Source organism: Esox lucius, chromosome 7, assembly GCF_011004845.1.
Source record: "Esox lucius isolate fEsoLuc1 chromosome 7, fEsoLuc1.pri, whole genome shotgun sequence".
NCBI classification, from domain to species: Eukaryota; Metazoa; Chordata; class Actinopteri; order Esociformes; family Esocidae; genus Esox; species Esox lucius.
This window is the reverse complement of record NC_047575.1, coordinates 42,383,230-42,407,554: the sequence shown is the minus strand read 5'-3', so window position 1 is coordinate 42,407,554 and position 24,325 is coordinate 42,383,230. Positions and strand designations below refer to the sequence as shown.

Genomic DNA, 24,325 nt, shown 5'->3' with positions numbered 1-24,325 from the left:
GACAAAACAAACAGAAAAAACCCAGAGAACAGACAAAACAAACAGAAAAAAAAACAGTGAACAGACAAAACAAGATGCTCACAGATAGCACGAGACACTGCTTTAAACAATCAGTGTTATTCCCTCAGTGGCCTTAGGTTTTTAGTGGATATTGGTCCTGGCGAGGTCTGCAAGGTCCTTTAGGTCTAGTAAACCAAACCAATGCAGCGCACTTGTATTCACACAGTGGAAACTGTATACGAAGCATACATATATATCGCTCATGAATACATGTATCACATCTGAAAATACAAGTAATTTAAAACTCTGGAGTTTACATACAAGTGATTTACAATCAGAGCATGCCTGATGTAACACTGGAGGATTACCTACATCAGATACCCAGTTTTAAAATACACTAAACAAAATTATGAACGCAACACTTTTGTTTTTGCCCCCATTTATCATGAGCTGATCTCTCTCTCTCTCTCTCTCTCTCTCTCTCTCTCTCTCTCTCTCTCTCTCTCTCTCTCTCTCTCTCTCTCTCTCTCTCTCTCTCTCTCTCTCTCTCTAAATTAGACTAAACAAAATTATAAAAGCAACTTTTGTTTTTGCCCTTATTTATATGAAGTTGAACTCAAAGATCTAAGACTTTCTCTATGTACACAAAAGGCCTGTTTCTCTCAAATTTGGTTCACAAATCTGTCTAAATCTGTGTTAGTGAGCACTTTTCCTTTGCCGAGATAATCCATCCACCTCACAGGTGTGGCATATCAAGATGCTGATTAGACAGCATGATTATTGCACAGGTGTGCCTTAGGCTGGCCACAATAAAAGGCCACTCTAAAATGTGCAGTTTCATCACACAGCACAATGCAACAGATGTTACAAGTGTTGAGGAAGTGTGTAATTGGCATGCTGACTGAAGGAATGTCCACCAGAGCTTTTGCTCGTGAATTGAATGTTCATTTCTCTACCATAAGCCGTCTCCAAAGACGTTTCAGAGAATTTGGCAGTACATCCAACCGGCCTCAGAACCACAGACCACGATACAACCCCAAGAACTCCATCCCAACTGTGAAGCACGGAGGTGGAAACATCATTCTTTGGGGATGCTTTTCTGCAAAGGGGACAGGAAGACTGCACCGTATTGAGGGGAGGATGGATGGGGCCATGTATCGTGAGATCTTGGCCAACAACCTCCTTCCCTCAGTAAGAGCATTGAAGATGCGTCGTGGCTGGGTCTTCCAGCATGACAATGACCCGAAACACACAGCCAGGGCAACTAAGGAGTGGCTCCGTAAGAAGCATCTCAAGGTCCTGGAGTGGCCTAGCCAGTCTCCAGACCTGAACCCAATATAACATCTTTGGAGGGAGTGTAAAGTCTGTATTGCCCAGCGACAGCCCCGAAACCTGAAGGATCTGGAGAAGGTCTGTATGGAGGAGTGGGCCAAAATCCCTGCTGCAGTGTGTGCAAACCTGGTCAAGAACTACAGGAAACGTATGATCTCTGTAATTGCAAACAAAGGTTTCTGTGCCAAATATGTCATGCAATAAAATGCAAATTAATTACTTAAAAATCATACAATGCGATTTTCCAGTTGAAGAGTACCTATGATAAAAATTACAGACTTCTACATGCTTTGTAAGTGGGAAAACCTGCAAAATCGGCACTGTATCAAATACTTGTTCTCCCCACTGTATGTCCCTCAATAGGTATTCATCCCTGGAACTCCATGATTATTTCTGTCCCTGTTATTATTTGTCCCAACCCTCCAGTCACACACCAACTGTCTCTCATCCCTGTCTTTATCTTCCATTTTTATTACAGACAGCTTATGTGTTTTGGCTGATATTGCCAAAGTTCGATATTTCGTGTCTCCATCTCCCAGTGTTTACCTTAATATTGATTCACATCATAATTATTTACGTGCTGTACAGGCACACACACACACACACAAACACACACACTGGGGTGTACTGCAGATAAACACAGATGATTATTCTTGTACACTCTGCCATACCAGATAAAACTAGGCCCGTTGTATAAACACACACTCAGACAGCACCGCACACACAAACAGGCAGGACTCAAGAGAGCACATCAAAAATCAAAGTGAGGACTATTTAATACCAATAAAAATAAAAAATGTACATAACATCTGACGGAACGCTCACCTTAACCTAACGTTAACCTCATCAGCCAAACCGTTATGCCTAAACTTAATCCTAACACTAATTCTAACTTTAAACTAAACCTCAAGCCAGATAAACCTCAAGTTAAACTAAACCTCAAGTCAAAATGGCCTCACATTACATGATTTTCCTTGTTTTACTACCACAGGGATAGTGAAACATGCCTCCTGATAGAAATACAACCCACCACCTGTACTCTGCCTATCCTGTTAGACAATTATGTGATCTCCAATTCTCATCTCTGCTGAGCTTGCAGGCAGCTGACCTGCCACTAGGAGTCACTAGAGAATGACTAGACAACGCCGACCGAGCTACCCCATCCATCCTGGACTGTACTGAGCCAAAAAAACCTCAACAAATAACATTGATTCTGCATTAAACTTAGGTTCTTTCTGATAACTAAAATGAGTAAGGTTGTGTGCGCTCCTCACACGCGTGTGTGTGCTTGTGTATGTGTGTGTGTGTGCGTGAGTTTGTGAGAGAGTGTTCATGTGAAGAATGCTCTCCGCCTGGATGTCCTCATACATATTCAGGACCCTGAGGTAGAACAAAATTGAAATTAAAAGTTAGAGGCCACAAATGCTGAAGATTCTGCATTCCCGCATTATTTTGCATACCGTCATGTGAAAGAGTAAATACACCCACTGCAAAGTTGTTATTTTTTCTACATATTTGGATATCTTAACTAAATTCCAACAAAATCCATTGACAATGGTAACCCAGTTTTAGAACAGACTTTGAACACGCTTATAAAATAGAGAAATTAAATTTAATGTAGTTGTAGCTGTTTATTTCTACATTCCACTATCCATCCACAAATGAAGACATTTCCAGACTGGAAGTCTACATATACAGCTACAACTACATGATGTTATTTCACCCAAAGGAGTCAGTAACCCCAATGCTTATTTTATCTGCATTATGAAATTGCATTTCTGTACATTTTTTACACTGCAATAACTTACTGTGCATTTATTTATTTTTAATATGCCCAGGAGTACTTTTTCATATGTCCGGCTCCTCTGTTTCATCTGCCTGGTTCTGCTGTTTTGTATGCCTAGCTGCCAAAGCCAAGCCCTTTGAAGCAGGGCTCCATTTGTCTTTTCTTTCTACAGTATGTCTGATGGGCTTCAACATCAACCGTTTACTGTTGTTTAACAACAAAATAACTGGTTGACCGTAAACAACGGTCAGAAAGTCAAAAAACCTTACCACCATTGTCAAACACACAAAGGACAATTTCAGTTTTAAACCCAATTCAATGTCATCAGCAGTCCATTCAAGAGACGCGTCTTGTCATCCTGAGCACAGCGGTTGTCTAGGATCAACACAGTGGACTAGACGAAGCGGAAGCCAGACTCTCGGTGGGTGGTCAGTTGTGCACGTGTCCGCGTGGAGCCATGGAAGAAGGAAGACCGTCAAATTACAACAGGTCAGAGAACGATGAAAACATCAACTAAGGAGAGAGAGGGTCAGGAAGGGATTTGAGGAGATAAGTGTGAGTGGGATAAAAGCAGAGGAAGCGCAGTGTGTGGGGATTATCCAGACACGCTGTAGAGAGGAAAAAGACGTCAGAAAATAACTGCTAAAAGAGCCCCTGAAAGGGTTAAACCTCATTAGTCCGGTGTGTGAAACGAACTGCCTGATTCGGACACACCCATGAAATGGTTAGAAAGAAAGAGGGATGGGAACAATTCAGAAGAGGGAGAACAGAGTATCAGGGGATACAATAGAGATGTTCAATTTAGAAGAAAGAAGAGAATCTTTATCTTGCTATTTTTTACATTTTCGTTATATGGCAGATATTCTTATCCAGTTAGTGGCTTACAATCAGTGCATTCATATCAGTAAAGTAGGACAACCACACAACCCTGTAGTAGTACGGATATTTCAGCTATCAGCAAAGTCAACACGACAAGCAAGAAAAAAATTAAAAGTGGAGGAATTAATTCCCAAAAGGCAGTAGGTGGATAATGAGGAATGGAATATAATACGCAGCTAACATGGTGCAAAACATTTTATCTGTCTCCCAGTAGATATTTGAGTTTCTCCGTTTTTGTTTCTAACAAAATAACGTTGCTTTTTTTTTGGGAGGAATGGAAGATATTTATATGATTTATAAAAAAAAACGGTGTTCCATGATGGATTAGTCCCCTGCGTAGGACCTTCACACGATTACAAAATGTGGTTCTAAATTCGTGATTTTAACTTATGATGATCTATGTGTACAGTAGGTTATCAATTGGGGTTTTGTCAAACCTGTGGCATTTATGCATTGTAAGCGTCTCCTCATCGGTGTACTAACCACCGGCATGGGAATGATGGCAGCAACACCCGTGCCTGTGCCCGGTTCTCATTGTGTTGAATGCCGTTGCTTTAAGTTGCCTCATTTTCTGTCCACCCCTAGTGGGTTATTGTGCTGTGTGTTTTCTGTTTGGCCACATGGCATGCTTGTTCTCTATGTATATATGATAAACAGTCTTGTTGTTTAACTTATTCTACACCTGGTGCTTTTGCCTCCTGTGTACGCAGATTACAATTTATTTCAGTGTCAATAAAAGTGAGATTGCAGGCTGTTCATCACTCAAGCGTTTTTGGCCGAATACACAGATATTGAAACTGAAATTGTACACCTTTTTTCGTTGCGAGCCTTTGAGAAATCTGAACATTTGATATGTACAAATAAATTTAAACAATCATTTTGATGACATCAAATGATCTTCCACCCACACAACTTGCACTAAATTAGATTATGAATTACTTGTCAAATTGAATCAAATGCTTTTACGATATTCACTACAAAGTATTTTGTTTGGATGTTCCTGTTTATTTACCAATCATGCCAGGATATAAATATGGGTCCACATTGTACTTTGACTTTTGCTCAGGATCTTGTGTCGAGAAAGTGCCATTGTCTCCGCTGATAACAATGGCAAAGAATGTTCGTTGCAGGTTGACAGAAAAGCCTCTGTAATTATTTGGGTGTACGTTTTCTCTCTTTTTTTGCCCTTGGTAACAGATGTCAGGGAAATAGAGTGCTGGTGCTGGAAAAATACTGCCATGGTGCTGAATGAACTGAGTAACAGGTGCTGGAGAGCCTTGTGGATATGTGAGATTTCAATGAGACCATTCTGGGGCAACACAGCACATACTTCAAAATGAAATGTTTTTCCATGTGGAGGAAACATGTGTGATTTTAATGTGTGATTTCAATGTGCCAGTAGAAACAATGGAGGGCCTTACTAAAGGGATGTTGAATTTAGGGATGGTGGATGGATTAGAGAGAAGAAACACCGTTTATGAATCACGTATCTGGTTGAGTTGGAGGGGCCACGGTGCATCGAAAGATGCCAGTTCAGCTACTATTTGGTTACAAACACTTTTGTCCAACATGAAGTCAGTGTGAAATAGACCCAAATTACTTCCTGACTGTCACAGAAGTGTAGGTCGCGGGACATGGCTGCAGAGCTGTAGCAAGACATTCCCTTCATTTGTCTTCAAAAGTCACAACACAAAACAAAGCCCCGACCGCAAACTAAACACAACAAGGCACAAACAATAATCCACACAAATATGGTGACAAGACAGAACTTAAATAAGATCCCAAATTAGAGGCAACGCAGGGCAGCTGCCTCTAATTGGGCACAAAGAAAACCAAAACGCAGAGATCCCATGAGGCATACCTGCTGTCAGGTCCTCACTATCACCCGCAGACCAACACAGAGATGGATAGGGGCACCCCTATAGACAGGACCTGACAGAGACCGTGTAATTGGATTTTGAATCAACCTTGTGTGAAAAGACTTGAATATTCAATAGGCGGAGGTCTTTTTAAATCCAATGATTTGTTCATGTTGATTCAACATCATCCCTTTTTTTTGTGTTTTACTTGGATCACCATTAACTCTTTTTTAAGCAGCACAAGACACAAAATACGAATAATAGCAAAACACTGATGTGTTCAATGTAAAAAGACAGAGGAAACAGACAGACAGACAGACAGAGGAAACAGACAGACAGACAGAGGAAACAAACAGACAGACAGAGGAAACAAACAGACAGAGGATACAGACAGACAGACAGACACAGAGGAAAAAGAAAGACAGAGGAAACAGACAGACAGAGGAAACAGACAGACAGACAGACAGAGGAAACAGAAAGACAGAGGAAACAGACAGACAGACAGAGGAAAAAGAAAGACAGACAGAGGAAACAGACAGAGGAAACAGAAAGACAGAGGAAACAGACAGACAGACAGAAAGAGGAAACAGAAAGACAGACAGACAGACAGAGGAAACAGAAAGACAGAGGAAACAGACAGAAAGACAGACAGACAGAGGAAACAGAAAGACAGAAGAAACAGATAGAAAGACAGACAGACAGAGGAAACAGACAGACAGAGGAAATAGAAAGACAGAGGAAACAGACAGACAGACAGACAGAGGAAACAGAAAGACAGAGAAAACAGACAGACAGAGGAAACAGACAGAAAGACAGACAGACAGACAGAGGAAACAGAAAGACAGAGGAAACAGATAGAAAGACAGACAGACAGACAGACAGAGGAAACAGACAGACAGACTGTGATTGTTTTTGTTCACTGTTCTGTTTTCATTTATTTATTTATTTTTGTTTTGCCTATTATTTTAATATATATTGATGTTTGCTTTGGAATTGTATTTATTAACACATTCCATGCCAATAAAGCCATTTGAATTGAAATTGAATCTAATTGACAGACAGACAGACAGACAGACAGACAGAGGAGTCAGACAGACAGATATACAGAGGAAACAGACAACAAACAGACAGACATAGCCAGAGACAGTGAGTGAGAGGAACATCTCTAAGTGAGAGAGGAGTACTTTTAGACTGAAAAAGGAGAGTTGACAGGCAGGAGTGACAGATTATTGTTTGGTGAATCTGTCTTTCACCCTGTCTGCCATAGTGATACACACACACACACACACAACACACACACAGTGAGTGAGAAACGAGCAACAACAGGGCAGAGAGATGTAAGGTGACACAGAGGAGAGACAGGATATATTTTATGTAGGGAGTCTGTCTCTCAGAACACAGGCCCTTCTGGAGCACCGGTGACACCAGCATACACACCCAAAAGAATCACACACGCACATTTAAAAAACACACGACACAAAGACATACTCATAGATAAATGGTAGAACACACACATAAACGTGCGCAGACAACAGCTTGTCGGAAAAGAAGGAACTAACAGCGTTTTCAAAGTAATAAACAAGGATTGTGTGTACAGTGTGTGTGTAGTTGCCATAGACCCAGGTAATGTTATTCTGTTAGAACATTATTTTGTGAATCTACAATCCAATCCAGATTTGCTTTCAGAATGTGAAAAGGAATGAAGAAGACTGCTGCAGAGTGAAGAAAGATGGAGTGAGACAGACACGGACAGATGTCCTGTAAGACCCCATTACACCACCCAGAGGTCCTGTAAGACCCCATTACACCACCCAGAGGTCCTGTAAGACCTCGTTACACCACCCAGACATCCTGTAAGACCCCATTACACCACCCAGAGGTCCTGTATGACCCTGTTACACCACCTAGAGATCCTGTAAGACCCCGTTACACCACCCAGAGGTCCTGTATGACCCCGTTACACCACCCAGAGGTCCTGTATGACCCCATTACACCACCCAGAGGTCCTTTATGACCCTGTTACACCACCCAGAGGTCCTGTAAGACTCCATTACACCACCCAGAGGTCCTGTATGACCCCATTACACTACCCAGAGGACTTTTTTGTGGTACATACAAGATCTGAGGTCATGTACCTTCACACCTAAAGGAAAGCGATTCTTTAAAAATATATATTCTAAACTTAAAGCTCAACAGTGATTCTGAGGTAACAACCACCGATTTAATTTCAACGCTCAACAGAGCTTCGGAGTTAACTACCCCCAATCTAAACGTGAAGCCCAACAGTGGCTTTGTCTCCAGCCCGGGAAGGCTTACAGCACCTAGATCCTGCATGAATTCTGTCAGACATTTGGAGCTGACAATGAATCTGAAAAGGTCTGTAAACACAAAGCTCAACAGGTATCCCTGATGATCCCACCAACAGAGAAGACGGTTTCTATTCTTTTCAATCTCCTGCTCATTAATTTCCCTCTCCAACCTCCGTTCCTGGTGTTTTCCATTAAATCCTAGCCTTGTCCAATTTTTGGTGTAATTGTATGATGAGATGATAACAGATGCCAATAGCTAGCCCAAGTTATGACTGCAGACAGACACCCAAGGCAGTAGTGTGGGCTATATGTATGTGTGTATGTGACAGGACTTAATTACAGTGTGTTTGGGGAGAGGGATCAATGGCCGGATCACCTATCATCTGGAGAGTGGCTAACACACACACACACACACCAACACACACATAAGCCCCCCCCCCCCCCCCACACACACACACTGAACTGAATCTCAGCAAGTAAATAAAAACACTGAGAGTCTGATCACTGCAGTATGTGTCTCATGCAGGAAACTAGACAACCAAATAAACCTCTGAAATGGAACTTTGACCAAAACATCTGTTTGAATGTAGCTCCAACACTAAGAGACAGTGGAAAATGAGGTCTCACTTAATAAAACCCCAAATATTCCTTTAAGCACAGCAGGGCGACCTCATAATACCATAAATCTGCACAGTCATGCTGAAAACTGTTGTTTCTAATCCCCTCTCGCAGGAAGAACTGTAAACTTTTGAACCTTTTCAGACCCATTACAGGCTTGCATTTCTTTACAGGGTAAATAAGATGCATCATCTGCGATTAGGTACACTGAGATTAACACAACACTACACCGGGATTAACGTAAAACAATGGTTTGGGATTAGCTCTTGTTCTGGGGTAATATCAGGTAATGTATGCATGGAGCTTTTTATACAACAAGAGAGAGACAAATAAACGAGAAAAAACAACTGTGTTATTTTTACATAATCATTTATATAACGTATGTGTAAAAACTGGCTGACAGACAAGCCAAGAGATGGTTGTGGACTGGAATTGAGTGGCCAGTAACTTCATTTAGCCCCTTAACATTGTCCGCATGTGTTTTCCCACATAAGGTAGCCCATATACATTAATTAAATGTATGTCTTTACAGTTATTCACACAACTTCAAAGCATTATTTATTAGCCGTTTTAATTTGGACTTTTGCAATAACAGTAGGCCGCTTGTAATTTTCTTGCACTTCCTCCAACTCAGTCACCCTTTACAATATCCCATAGTTCATATGTTCAAATCGATAGTTCTTTATTTAAACTGTTACTGAGGGTGCTACATGTCTGGTGCCGTGTCCCGGGTGAGCCTTAAGAAAGGAACAACCCATCACAGACCATGCGGTAATATTCAGATACTTTTGAGTCTGGTCAGGAATTAATCATTGGATTTTTTTTTTATATCCGTGTACCAAACTCGCCCGATTCTGTAGATTCTTCATTAGGGATTGGGATCCGTGACCCACTTTGGCAGGAAAGTGTTGCACTGCGTTGTACAGCTGAAGCAATGTCGGCTCCAAGAAATTGGATGAATCTGAAACTAGTGTGGACGAAATGCTTGAAGAAAAGAAATTAAAATTTGTAGTGAATTAGCTGTAGACACAATACTTGGTCCTTTACACTGCAATTCGTCGAGCAGGGCCTTTCGACCAGAGAGTTGCCTGCGCTACCTTGACAATCAAACAGTTTGAGCGTGACGTTTTTGCAAGTACACTAGAAAATAATCATCTCAGGCAAGGGTGTAGGATTGTATTGTATATTGGGGGGGGGTCAGGGTCAATTTATCCCAGGATTTTCACTCTTTTCACATTGACCTGTCTAAGATTTCACCCCTCCCCTCCTAATTCTACACCCCAGGTCTCAGGCATTCTTTCAGTCATTGACAATCCCCTGTCAGTCACACAGTCTGAATTAGCCAAATCCCTTGGTGAAGCAGTGGCACAACGTTCTGTAAAACGAGCTAACTCAAAGGCCCGACCAAAACAAAAAACATGCCAGATGATGATTTTGAGTTCTTCCAGTTAAATACATAGTGATGCACAAACTACCATTCAAATTAATATCTGAACAAGCTAAATCCTCACTCAAATAATGACATTACTGTGTGTCTCACACTTAGTGGATGCGATACACATGTATGTCTACCTCATATCAAATACGCCTCCTCATTTAACATCACTGTCACCACTTATCTCTCTCTCATACAAAGCCTCTATCATCCAATGAGTTATGTTTACTGTGTGTGTGTGTTCGCTAGGCTCAGAGTCTCAGTGTTGATGGCCTCCAGCATTCTTACAGAAGCAGATAGAACTTGTATACAGCCCTCAAAACAACTTTCTGTGTGAGAGGAAGAGATGAAAGGTCAGGAAGAGAGCGTGAGGTAGGGACGGAGAGGATGGAGAGAGCGGGAGAAGGAAGGATAAGAGCACAAGACAGTAGAGGACAAAAGAAGGAGAGATGAGAGGAGAGAAAGAGAGGAAAGCAGATGAATGTGTGTGGAAAACTGAGGAGACAAGATTAGTGTATCAGCAGTGAAAACTGAGAGGATTCTAGAATACCAATGTTTCTCGGTCTCCACATCCTTCCATTCTGAGATCTAACACAGTACCTCTCTCTCGCACACACACACACACACAAGGAACTGGCAGCGTTTCCTATAAATACCCTTCAGAGAGAAGGAAGATTGGTGTCCTTGACTACTCTATAAAAGCCTTGTACAATGTCTATTAAAATGTGCGGCAACACTTGAGAGGATAGAAGGACCATGGTGTGTGTGTATGTGTGTTTGTTTTTGTGACTTGTCAGGACATTTTGTCCCCATAACTATACTAAAACCTGAACAATGTGACTTGTGGGGACATTTTTCATGTCCCCACATTTCAAAAGTCATTTTCTGGCTCAGGGTTTAGTTTTAGGGTCAAACTTACAATTAACTTTAGACTTAGAATTGGGGTTTCTTTAAGGTCCAGGTGTTGTTGGTTAAGTTTAGGGTTAAGGTTAGGCATTATATCTAGGTAAAGTTTAGCCATAAATGTTACTTTATTGAGGTTAAGGTTAGGGTTAGGGTTAGGTTAGGTTAGGTTAGGTAAGGTTAGGGTTAGGTTAAGGTTAAGGTTAAGGTTAGGGTTAGGGTTAGGGTTAAGGTTAGGGTTAGGGTTAGGGTTAGGGCAAGGGAGCATGGAATTTTGTTTTTCTGGTCCCCACATTTCACAAAAACCTGTCTGTGTGTGTGTGGTGTGTGTGTTTGGTGTGTGTGTGGGAGAGAGAGGGATGACACACACAGCAGTTGCCTTTGAGGAATACATTTGTGCTGTGAATGTTTTTTTCTTCTTTCACATTCTGTTCTTTGATGATCTTCAGAAACACCAAGGGTTAGGGTTAGGCCTGGTTTCCAGATGCAGATAAAGCCTAGTTCTAAACTAAAAAGAAGACTAAGCTTACTGTAGTTCAGGACATTCACAAGAAAAGCACTGGGGATGTTAAGTAGGGACCAACACATAACAAAAACAGTTTCTATAATTTACTGAAGGAACGGTCTTCTATATCTCTCTATACTCCACAGTACATCAATACTATACATTTATACCGAGGTTTATGTTGAGGTTTAGTATCTTACATCCTTGACATATTACCATATGTTAATAAATACATTGTCATAAAAACAATTTCAGCAAACAATAAATACATACAAACCAATACAATGGACGCAGATAATAACAGACCAGGAGGGAAGAATCCACCATTCTCTTTTTTTGACTACACCATATGCTGTTACCAAACAGTCTGCAACAAAAATCCACCATTTCTCCAGAATCACTTCCTGGAAAGACACCTCAAACACAAAAGAGGTTTCAATAGGATCACTAAAATCACATGACCAGCCAATCAACCAATCAAATTATGCTAATTGTTAAAACATGAAATTAAACCTAGGACTATTGTTTCCCTCAGAAGCTCTCTTCGATGAAGATCCTCACAGCTGAATGTCGCCCTGAAAAAGAGCGTCTGCTGAAATGTGAAAATACAAATGTCGCTTCTTTGCGTTCAATTATGTGTCTCTCACACAAAGACATCTAGGCATGTCCCAAACACAAAACACACACCCTCAAACACAGGATGATAGAGTCACGCCATAGAGAGGGGTGGGTTGGGGGGGGGCTTATCAAGTTGCTTTCCTCTCAGTTCATCAGTTCAGAAAGACCATTTCCTCGTGGATTCATTAGAACACTTTCTGAGGCTGGAGTGCATAGTCTGTCTACACACACACACACACACACACACACACACACACACACGCACACATATGGACACACCACACACACACACGGACACACAGACACACACCCACACATATGGACACACCACACACACACGGACACACAGACACACACCCACACATACACATACACATACATACGCACATACACACACACATATCACACCACACACACACACACACACACACACACACACACTCACATGGACAAGCAGACGCACACACACATGGACACACCACACACACATGGACACACAGACACACACATACACACATCACACCACACACACCCACACATACATACACACATGGACACACACCCACACACACACACATCACACCACACGGACACGCAGACACACACACGGACACACCACACACGGACACTCAGACACACACACACACAGAAATGTGTGTTGTGAAACAGTCTCTCATTGGGGGCCACAGCTCCTCTGATAACAGCAGCTTGAATCTGTGACGACAACAGACACACGCACCGACTCACATACAATTATATTAACACCCTGATAACAGCAACTTCACCCCGCCTGTGTGTGCCGCCATCAAAAATACAAAAAGCTAATTAGATCTCCCTTTAACAATGGCTTAATGAAGTTTCACACAGAAAAGCCTGGCCCTTTCTGTCCCCTGGGTCTCTTTTAATCTTTTAAGTGTGCTTTTTTAAAGAGACCATTCAAGATTTTTCTAATATTTCACTTCACTAGGATAGCATTTTTTTGTTTCTGCTTGCTCTCTGAACTGTGTTCAGCACAATAACTTGATTGCAAGTCATTGGCTTAGGAGACCATTGCCTATTTCCTTCACTGGATGCAGATAAATACTGGATGCAGAGACATACCACTCCTGGAAAATTAAAGGGATTCAGAGTCAAAATCCTGAAGGCTCCCTTTAAAACTGAAAAAGGTTTGAAGTCGAAATGACTTTCAGAGACATAACAAGGTCTTTCTCCTTTATTCTGGAGATACACTCCAGCACCCTGCGGAAGCTTTGACAAATTGAAATGTTATTTTTCCAGAAGTTTAAAATGTCTTTTGGCCCTGATTAAATCTGGTTGTTTTATTCCTAAAGTTCTCTCTATCATATGTTCTGTCAAAAGGGTGCTTCTTTTCTGAGCACTATCTGAGGCTTTTATGTGCTACCAGCTTTTTCCACAGTATTGTGTGCCGTTGAACAGCCTAAATTGTGAGGTGTCAGAGGGGTGGTTGGACACCTAATACACTGTAGGATAATTCTGTGATAAGGGAATTATGTACATTACAGTAAAAGCAACAACTGACAAGTCAACCAACTCATACCAACTATTCCTGGCAATTTAGAGAATTCACAGCAACACGTGCACCTGAAAATCCATGTGCAGACAAATCGGCTAACAGAATCACGCTGTGTGCTGGCTGTCATTAGCCCACGTATTGTGATCAGTGCCTTTCAGAATCCAGGCCGCCGCCGCCACCACACACACACACACACACACACACACACACACACACACACACACACACACACACACACACACACACACACACACACACACACACACACACACACACACACACACACACACAAAACAATGATTCAGTACATTAATGAGTGTTGTATCAGGTGCACACAGAGCCCTATATCGCTACACATGTATAAATACCCAGTATAGCTCTGGGCGATATCGGAAGAAGAAATTACACAGGAGTGGGAACCCAGTCTCTGGGGTGTGGGAGGTTGGATAGAAAACACTGGGGAAGCGGTAGACTAAAAACATCCCAGCTGTGTGTGTGGTATGCATGTGTGCGTGTGCGAGTGTGTGTGAAATTGTCCTGTTACGCTTGCCGGGTTCATCCCTGCCCGGTTGGTGAGCAGAGGCAGTCAGGCCTGCAGCAGTGACGCAACGGTAAACCTTTTGCCCCAGTGAGGGGCAGGAAGGAACCGTTGAACCGGTGACACAGGAGAGTCACGGTGAGCCGGTGAGTCGTGCACGAGACACAAGATTTCCCTAAGAATCGTAACTCTCACACACGCACGCACGCAAGCACGCGCACACACACGCGCACACACGGATCAGCACTCGGGGCTTTTGTAGATAACCAGATGTCTACGAGCAGTTTCAACATTTTTAGTCTCTTCAGAGTAAAATGGTCGACTTTTCTTTGTCAGATTATCTCTGCTCTGCTCCAACTTCTTAGAGTGTGATAACAATCAGTTGTATCCTGCATAATCAGGTGTAATCTGTCTCTTGATGTGCGACAGAACGGTGACAGGGACGCAGGTTGTCAGGACAAACTGCCGGCATCTTCTGATACCGGAGATAACACGGAGCGATTTATTTCCAAGCAATGGACGCAGAGACACATCAGCTCTTGACGGAAGATTTTAATCACTTCGTTTGTTCTAGGAATATTCAACATAATTTCAACCTCCGGGAGGGAACGTGCATACACTCAGAGGACAGCCCTCTACCTTAACAGATAAATGTATTACTTTGAAAAGGGTTGGAAAAAGTTAAATAGGAAACAACATGCAAGCAAAAACAATTTCCCAGTGAATTAGATAAGGCTGCTTATTTATTCACATAAGTCAAAACAAAAGCAATGGGACTAGTTTGAAAATGCATGCACTTACTGTTGTATCTGCCTGCTAAGTCACCTATATAAAAAATAGATCTGCAGCCACTCCTAATGTAAAATGAGACAAGGGAAACAAACAGAAATCTCAACATGTTTTTCTGTAGTCCAAAATTGAAAAGGAAATAAAATATTGTGTCTCAACTTTATATCTTGTACACATAAAAATAAATATATTGACTAAACACGTGAAATCTCTAACCTAAGCTGCCATTTTGTTCTTGTTTAGGCAGCCACTTTGTACACATTTAGACGGCCATTTTGTACACTTTTAGACAGCCATTTTGAACTCCTTTAGATGGCCATTTTGACCTCCTTTAGACGGCCATTTTGACCTCCTTTAGACGGCCATTTTGACCTCCTTTAGACGGTCATTTTGACCTCCTTTAGATGGCCATTTTTCTGATACTGCTGATGAGTCTCCTGCTGTATTCTCTGTGGTTGACTGGTTTCACGTCCATCACTGTGGTCTTCACACGGGTCTCCTCCTGAAACACACACAGGCCAATTCAACCTCACAAAACCTTAGTTAACTTCCTGCACTCTATATCACTATTGAACGTTCCTGAAACACCTTGAGAAAAGATGTGTGGTCAAGAAGTCCTAGAATAATGTAGAGTGTGTTGACTTTGTTTAATATTAAGTTGGACTGGCTGACACGGAAGCATTGACAGGGTTCTACTGTTGGTCCAGAAAAAACTGTAGTCATGGAACGCCGTAGTCACGGAACGCCGTAGTCACGGAACGACGTAGTCACGGAACGACGTAGTCACGGAACGACGTAGTCACGGAACGCCGTAGAAACGGAATGCTGTAGTCACGGAAAGCCTTAGTCACGGTATGCCATAGTCATGGAAAGCCGTAGTCATGGAAAGTCGTAGTCATGGAAAGTTGTAGTCATGGAATGCCACCGTAGTCAGACATGGAATGCCGCCGTAGTCATGGAACCCCGTAGTCACAGAACACTGTGGTCATGGAACACCGTTGTCATGGAACCCCGTGGTCATGGAACACTGTAGTAATGGAAAGCCATTGTCATGGAATGCCATTGTCATGGAATGTCATAGTCATGGAACATCGTAGTCATGGAACGTTGTAGTCAAGGATCACCGTGGTCATGGAACACAGTAGTCATGCAATGCCATAGTCATGGAACGCCGGAGTCATGGAACCGCGTAGTCATGGAACCCCTTAGTCATGGAACCCCTTAGTCATGGAAGGCCGTAGTCATGGAACGCCGGAGTCATGGAACCCCGTAGTCATGGAACCCCTTAGTCATGGAACCCCTTAGTCATGGAAGGCCGTAGTCATGGAACGCCCTGGTCATGGAATGTCGTAGTCATGGAACACAGTAGTCATGCAATGCCGTAGTCATGGAACACTGTAGTCATGGAAGGCCGTAGTCATGGAACGCCGGAGTCATGGAACCCCTTAGTCATGGAACCCCTTAGTCATGGAACCCCTTAGTCATGGAACCCCTTAGTCATGGAAGGCCATTGTCACGGAATGTCGTAGTCATGGAACGTCGTAGTCATGGAACGTCGTAGTCATGGAACGTCGTAGTCATGGAACACTGTAGTCACGGAATGCCGGAGTCATGGAACCGCATAGTCATGGAACCGTATAGTCATGGAAGGCCATAGTCACGGAACGCTGTAGTCATTTGCTTTTTATTGCATGACATAAGTATTTGGTAAATCAGAAAAGCAGAACTTAATATTTGGTACAGAAACCCTTGTTTGCAATTACAGAGATCATACGTTTCCTGTAAGAGCCACCCCTTAGTTGCCCTGGTTGTGTGTTTGGGGTCGTTGTCATGCTGGAAGACCCAGCCACGACCCATCTTCAATGCTCTTACTGAGGGAAGGAGGTTGTTGGCCAAGATCTCGTGATACATGGCCCCATCCATCCTCCCCTCAATGCGGTGCAGTCGTCCTGTCCCATTTGCAGAAAAGCATGCCCAAAGAATGTTGTTTCCACCTTCATGCTTCACGGTTGGGATGGTGTTCTTGGGGTTGTACTCATCCTTCTTCTTCCTCCAAACACGGCGAGTGGAGTTTAGACCAAAAAGCTCTATTTTTGTCTCATCAGACCACATGACCTTCTCCCATTTTGGATCATCCAGATGGTCATTGGCAAACTTCAGACGGGCCTGGACATGCGCTGGCTTGAGCAGGGGAACCTTGCGTGCGCTGCAGGATTTTAATCCATGACGGCGTAGTGTGTTACTAATGGTTTTCTTTGAGACTGTGGTCCCAGCTATCTTCAGGTCATTGACCAGGTCCTGCTGTGTAGTTCTAGGCAGATCCCTCACCTTCCTCCCGATCATTGATGCCCCGCGAGGTGAGATCTTACATGGAGCCCCAGACCGAGGCAGATTGACCGTCACCTTGAACGTCTTCCATTTTCTAATAATTGCGCCAACAGTTGTTCTTCTCACCAAGCTGCTTGCCTATTGTCCTGTAGCCCATCCCAGCCTTGTGCAGGTCTACAATTTGATTCCTGATGTCCTTACACAGCTCTCTGGTCTTGGCATTGTGGAGAGGTTGGAGTCTGTTTGATTGAGTGTGTGGACAGGTGTCTTTTATACAGGTAACGAGTTCAAACAGGTACAGTTAATTCAGGTAATGAGTGGAGAACAGGAGGGCTTCTTAAAGAAAAACTAACAGATCTGTGAGAGCCGGAAATCTTACTGGTTGGTAGGTGATCAAATACTTATGTCATGCTATAAAATGCTAATAAATTATTTAAAAAATATACTATGTGATTTTCTGGATCTTTACATGCTTTGTAAGTAGGAAAACCTGCAAAATCAGCAATGTATCAAATACTTGTTCTCCCAAATGTAAATTTTGCTTTTGACTTGGCGTGTCAAATAACAGAACTTGATTATAGAATATTTTGTGGTGTAGGATAGCTCACGATAGCTTTTGCTTGTTACCCCTGAATTGGGAATTGTTCCCATTATCGTGGATGTCATCCAAAATAATTTTAATATTTCCTCTGTAGGAGGATACCTTTAAGAAAAGCTAATTAAACTGAATGGAGGGATGAGGAGAAAACAGTGAACTTGACAGTCCATGACAACTAATTTAATATTCTTTAATTCTAGTTGAATAACAGTGGGTTTTTCTCACGGGCAGCCCGCTGAGCAGAGAAAGTGACAGCGCTTTCATTTAATGTCTTCTACATCCCCTTCGCTTTTACAATGTACTGGAATCTATTAGTCACAGAGACACCCCCCAAGCTTCTATATGCTTCATCAGTGGAAACATCACACACACACACACACACACACACACAAACACACACACAAACAACTCTAGCTAAAGACTGAATTGCAGGGGACTGACAGTAACTAATTTCATTCACTTCAGATGCAGGCTAATTGTCTTACATCAGAAACATAGATTCATTCTGTTCGGGGAAACACGCACCCATTCTTCTTGGCACATGACATCCTTCTCACATCAGAGACCATTTCCAAGAATCCAAGACAAAATGCGACAGGACATTAAACACAGTCGTAACACACACTAAGTTCCAAACACGAAACCTGAGCTCACACTCAACATATGCTATTTTACATGTACTTTGTAATTTCAAACTTTGCATTCTTGCATTTTAACACTATAGGGCACATAGTCTCTGTATTCCTGTTAACAACACTATGATATTTGGTATGTGTGTTCTTATACTACCACACTAGGACATTGGGTCTCTGTGTTCTTATACTACAACACTAGGACCTTGGGTCTCTGTTTTCTTATACTACAACACTAGGACATTGGGTCTCTGTGTTCTTATACTACCACACTAGGACATTGGGTCTCTGTGTTCTTATACTACCACACTAGGACATTGGGTCTCTGTGTTCTTATACTACAACACTAGGACATTGGGTCTCTGTGTTCTTATACTACCACACTAGGACATTGGGTCTCTGTGTTCTTATACTACAACACTAGGACCTTGGGTCTCTGTTTTCTTATACTACCACACCTGGACATTGGGTCTCTGTGTTCTTATACTACAACACTAGGACATTGGGTCTCTGTGTTCTTATACTACAACACTAGGACCTTGGATCTCTGTGTTCTTATACTACAACACTAGGACATTGGGTCTCTGTGTTCTTATACTACAAAACTAGGACATTGGGTCTCTGTGTTCTTATACTACCACACTAGGACATTGGGTCTCTGTGTTCTTATACTACAAAACTAGGACATTGGGTCTCTGTGTTCTTATACTACCACACTAGGACCTTGGGTCTCTGTGTTCTTATACTACAACACTAGGACCTTGGGTCTCTGTTTTCTTATACTACCACACTAGGACATTGGGTCTCTGTGTTCTTATACTACAACACTAGGACATTGGGTCTCTGTGTTCTTATACTACAACACTAGGACCTTGGATCTCTGTGTTCTTATACTACAACACTAGGACATTGGGTCTCTGTTTTCTTATACTACAACACTAGGACCTTGGGTCTCTGTTTTCTTGTACAACAACACTAGGACATTGGGTCTCTGTGTTCTTATACTACCACACTAGGACATTGGGTCTCTGTGTTCTTATACTACAACACTAGGACCTTGGGTCTCTGTTTTCTTATACTACCACACCTGGACATTGGGTCTCTGTGTTCTTATACTACAACACTAGGACATTGGGTCTCTGTGTTCTTATACTACAACACTAGGACCTTGGATCTCTGTGTTCTTATACTACAACACTAGGACATTGGGTCTCTGTGTTCTTATACTACAAAACTAGGACATTGGGTCTCTGTGTTCTTATACTACCACACTAGGACATTGGGTCTCTGTGTTCTTATACTACAAAACTAGGACATTGGGTCTCTGTGTTCTTATACTACAACACTAGGACCTTGGGTCTCTGTGTTCTTATACTACAACACTAGGACCTTGGGTCTCTGTTTTCTTATACTACCACACTAGGACATTGGGTCTCTGTGTTCTTATACTACAACACTAGGACATTGGGTCTCTGTGTTCTTATACTACAACACTAGGACCTTGGATCTCTGTGTTCTTATACTACAACACTAGGACATTGGGTCTCTGTTTTCTTATACTACAACACTAGGACCTTGGGTCTCTGTTTTCTTGTACAACAACACTAGGACATTGGGTCTCTGTGTTCTTATACTACCACACTAGGACATTGGGTCTCTGTGTTCTTATACTACAACACTAGGACATTGGGTCTCTGTGTTCTTATACTACAACACTAGGACATTGGGTCTCTGTGTTCTTATACTACAACACTAGGACCTTTGGTCTCTGTTTTCTTGTACTACAACACTAGGACCTTGGGTCTCTGTTTTCTTGTACTACAACACTAGGACATTGGGTCTCTGTGTTCTTATACTACCACACTAGGACATTGGGTCTCTGTGTTCTTATACTACAACACTAGGACCTTGGATCTCTGTGTTCTTATACTACAACACTAGGACATTGGGTCTCTGTTTTCTTATACTACAACACTAGGACATTGGGTCTCTGTTTTCTTATACTACAACACTAGGACCTTGGGTCTCTGTTTTCTTGTACAACAACACTAGGACATTGGGTCTCTGTGTTCTTATACTACCACACTAGGACATTGGGTCTCTGTGTTCTTATACTACAACACTAGGACATTGGGTCTCTGTGTTCTTATACTACCACACTAGGACATTGGGTCTCTGTGTTCTTATACTACAACACTAGGACCTTGGGTCTCTGTTTTCTTGTACTACAACACTAGGACATTGGGTCTCTGTGTTCTTATACTACCACACTAGGACATTGGGTCTCTGTGTTCTTATACTACCACACTAGGACATTGGGTCTCTGTGTTCTTATACTACAACACTAGGACCTTGGGTCTCTGTTTTCTTATACTACAACACTAGGACATTGGGTCTCTGTGTTCTTATACTACCACACTAGGACATTGGGTCTCTGTGTTCTTATACTACCACACTAGGACATTGGGTCTCTGTGTTCTTATACTACAACACTAGGACATTGGGTCTCTGTGTTCTTATACTACAACACTAGGACATTGGGTCTCTGTGTTCTTATACTACAACACTAGGACATTGGGTCTCTATGTTCTTATCCTACAACACTAGGACATTGGGTCTCTGTTTTCTTATACTACCACACTAGGACATTGGGTCTCTTTATTCTTATACTACAACACTAGGACATTGGGTCTCTGTGTTCTTATACTACAACACTAGGACATTGGGTCTCTGTGTTCTTATCCTACAACACTAGGACATTGGGTCTCTGTGTTCTTATACTACCACACTAGGACATTGGGTCTCTTTATTCTTATACTACAACACTAGGACACTGGGTCTCTATGACAACATTCTTCTTGTATTAGCAGCTAATTAGCCTTTCTTTAATTATGCAGAAGAGGATTAGATAGCCAATTACAAAAATTATTTCTGGTTAATTAAGAGAAATTAATGCCCATTCTGTATTTCTTTGTATTTCCAGATTGCTGACCAAAAATAACATTATTTTCCTGAGGTAATAGATGACCACAGCACAGATTTTTCCAGAATGGTGCACAAATAATAACATTATTTTCCTGAGGTAATAGATCACCACAGCTCAGTGTGTGTGTTCATACTCACATTGTACGTCTCTAGCTTGACTCGGTTGCGAAATATATGTGTGGTGAAGTTGGCCTTGTGGAAGACCTCATCAAACGCATCCTCATTCTAATGAACAGACAGGGGAAAGGTCATCAGTGTGTGTTTGTGTGCGTGTGGTTTTACGTGGGTGGATGACAGTGTGTGTGATACCGTGTATTAGTGTGTGTGTGTGTGTGTATTTATTTGTCTGCATGTCTCACTGTGTCTTTAAGTCGGCCCAGACTCTCTGCGTCATGACACAGAATTATTTCTGCCGTCTCCTGGAAACACGTCACCCACTGGTTGTCACCAAAGTCAGCTATGTTAGCCTGCAGAGAAGACGGGGAGGGTTAGAAGGAGAGGTGAGCAGGGGAAGGTTTGGTCTCTTCTCCTGTGTGCGCCTGTTTGTATCGTCGTGCGCGTGCATCATACTCACAGACAGTATTAGACGGTGTTTGTAGTTGGGGAACTCCTTGTCACACTTCTCACAGCGGTACAGCCCATTGTGCTGGTCCACCACCTTCTTCTGACAGTGTGCCATGGGACAGGCCTGGTACACGCAGCTCTCCTTACGACAGAACAACACGGTGGCCACGCAGGTGTAGTAGTCTGCCTGTGGCGTGGGGAAAGAGGGAGGATGGTTGAGAGAGACGGAGACACACTCTGGTGTCGTGATTGCTTCGTCGATACACACTTTATTAAACCGTCAGTCACTCTGGGCAGAACAGTCTGCAGACTACATGAACTAATCACCTACAGGACACACGCACCCACCCACCCACACACAAACACACACACACAGGAATCTGTGTCCCCTTCAAAATACTATTTTTCCTCATTGAATAACTTCAAATCCAAAAGCTCAACATTATTTTAACCTTAACCCCTCACACTAATGGTGACATTTACCCCATAACCTACAACCTGGAAGTACAAATGTATCCTCACAAGGACTGTTGAAAGGGCAAATGTATCTTATTTAACTATTTGTACTTTCGTCCCCACCTAGTTAGTAAAACCCAGCACACATTTCCGCATGTATATGTTGGCTTGTCTATTATGTTGCTTTAATTAATGGCAAGATTATCTGCCACTATAAATCAACAGGATAACTGGAAAAATATAATAATGAAGCCTCTTCTCACTTGAAGCGGGCTGGAAAACTAACAACACTCCATTACCATAGTGATATATATTAAATAACACTATTATTACCATGGTGATAAAAAACAGATAACTTTACTATTAACATGGTGATAAATACCAGATGCTTATTATTACAATGGTGATAAATACCAGATAACTCTATTACCATGTTGATGAATACCAGATCATTATTATTACCATGGTGATAAATACCATAATAACTATTATTACCATGGTAATAAACACCAAATAACTCTAGTATTACCATGGTGATGAATACCAGACCATTATTATTACCTTGGTGATTAATACCAGATAACTATTATTACATTGGTGATAAATAGCAGCAAACTTTATTTTTGTGTGGACAGGTGTTCAATAAGTGATATTGAACACCATCCTATTATTACCAAACCAGCTATTTATCGCCATGGTAATAACAGTTATCTGGCATTTTTCATCATGTTTTAACTGTTATTTAACTATGCAGTTGTTGATAAATAACCAATTCCTATTTACAGCAATGACCTGGGGGAGGGTTACACAGGAGACGTCTTGAACTCCGTTAGTCGGGTTGAATTACATTAATATTTTTTAGTAATCATCTATGAACGGAAAAAATATATATTTTTAAGCTGCCAGCACAAACACTGTGAAGCGATGTTTGCCTTAAACAGCTCTATTAGCTAAGTCCTGCTGTCTGTAAAGAAAGGGGTGGGGTATTAGTCGAGCTTGCTGCCTAGATTGGATCAGTTCCTCCCCCTCCTCTGTCAGTTCACCAGACAGTCACACATGATTGGCTCCAGTCTGTATTACTGAATCACACCATCTCATCCTGCAGGCCTCCAACCCTTTGACTCCGTCAGCCGTCTCATCCTCCTAAAGAGACCCACAAAGCTAGGGTTCTCAGCGGAAAGTCTAGCCTGGTTTGAAGACAACTTAACTGGCCGTGTACACTATGTCAAATCTGAAGAACTGCAGTCCAAACCTCCGGGAAGTATGTATCTGTATCCAGCAAGGTCAGACTATTGGGTCAGCTCTATTGAGCACTCTTCACAGTGACCTTTACCTTCCGCTCAACTGGCCCTCTCTACAAGTGAGACTCACGGCTACCAGCCTATTCACAAATCCCATTAAGGCAAATCTGGCCCCTACTTCAGCTCTCTCCTAAACACCCGCTATTACCATAGCAACCTGGTCACTTCCTCTTCCAGCCATTCATCCCAGTTGTCATTCTCCACCAATGACAGGCTGATCACACTTCACTCCTCTGGAAACAGACCAATCTGGCTGACATCCAATCAATGCACCTTGCTGAACGATCCACTTTATAAGAACAATTGTCTTGCGTTGTATAACATTTAATGCTTAAGTTAATTTCCCTTGTACAGCG

General features: G+C 42.2%; 1 protein-coding gene across 3 annotated transcripts in view; it reads right to left on the bottom strand.

Annotated features, from left to right (window-relative positions):
- Nucleotides 1–14,850: 14,850 nt before the first annotated feature.
- The window catches only part of LOC105028498 (replication protein A 70 kDa DNA-binding subunit), a 52,142-nt gene continuing 42,667 nt past the window's right edge, over nt 14,851–24,325 (bottom strand). For 2 of the 3 annotated variants that reach the window (XM_010901270.5, XM_020048443.3), the window contains exons 15-18: nt 22,223–22,399; nt 22,008–22,115; nt 21,787–21,873; nt 14,851–15,607 (exon numbers count right to left, since the gene is read on the bottom strand). In XM_010901270.5, the coding sequence (XP_010899572.2) occupies nt 15,506–15,607; nt 21,787–21,873; nt 22,008–22,115; nt 22,223–22,399 (474 nt within the window). In that variant the 3' untranslated portion in view covers nt 14,851–15,505. Of the gene's footprint in view, nt 15,608–18,516; nt 18,581–21,786; nt 21,874–22,007; nt 22,116–22,222; nt 22,400–24,325 lie in introns of all 3 variants that reach the window. The other variant, XM_034293244.1, reaches the window with a different exon arrangement.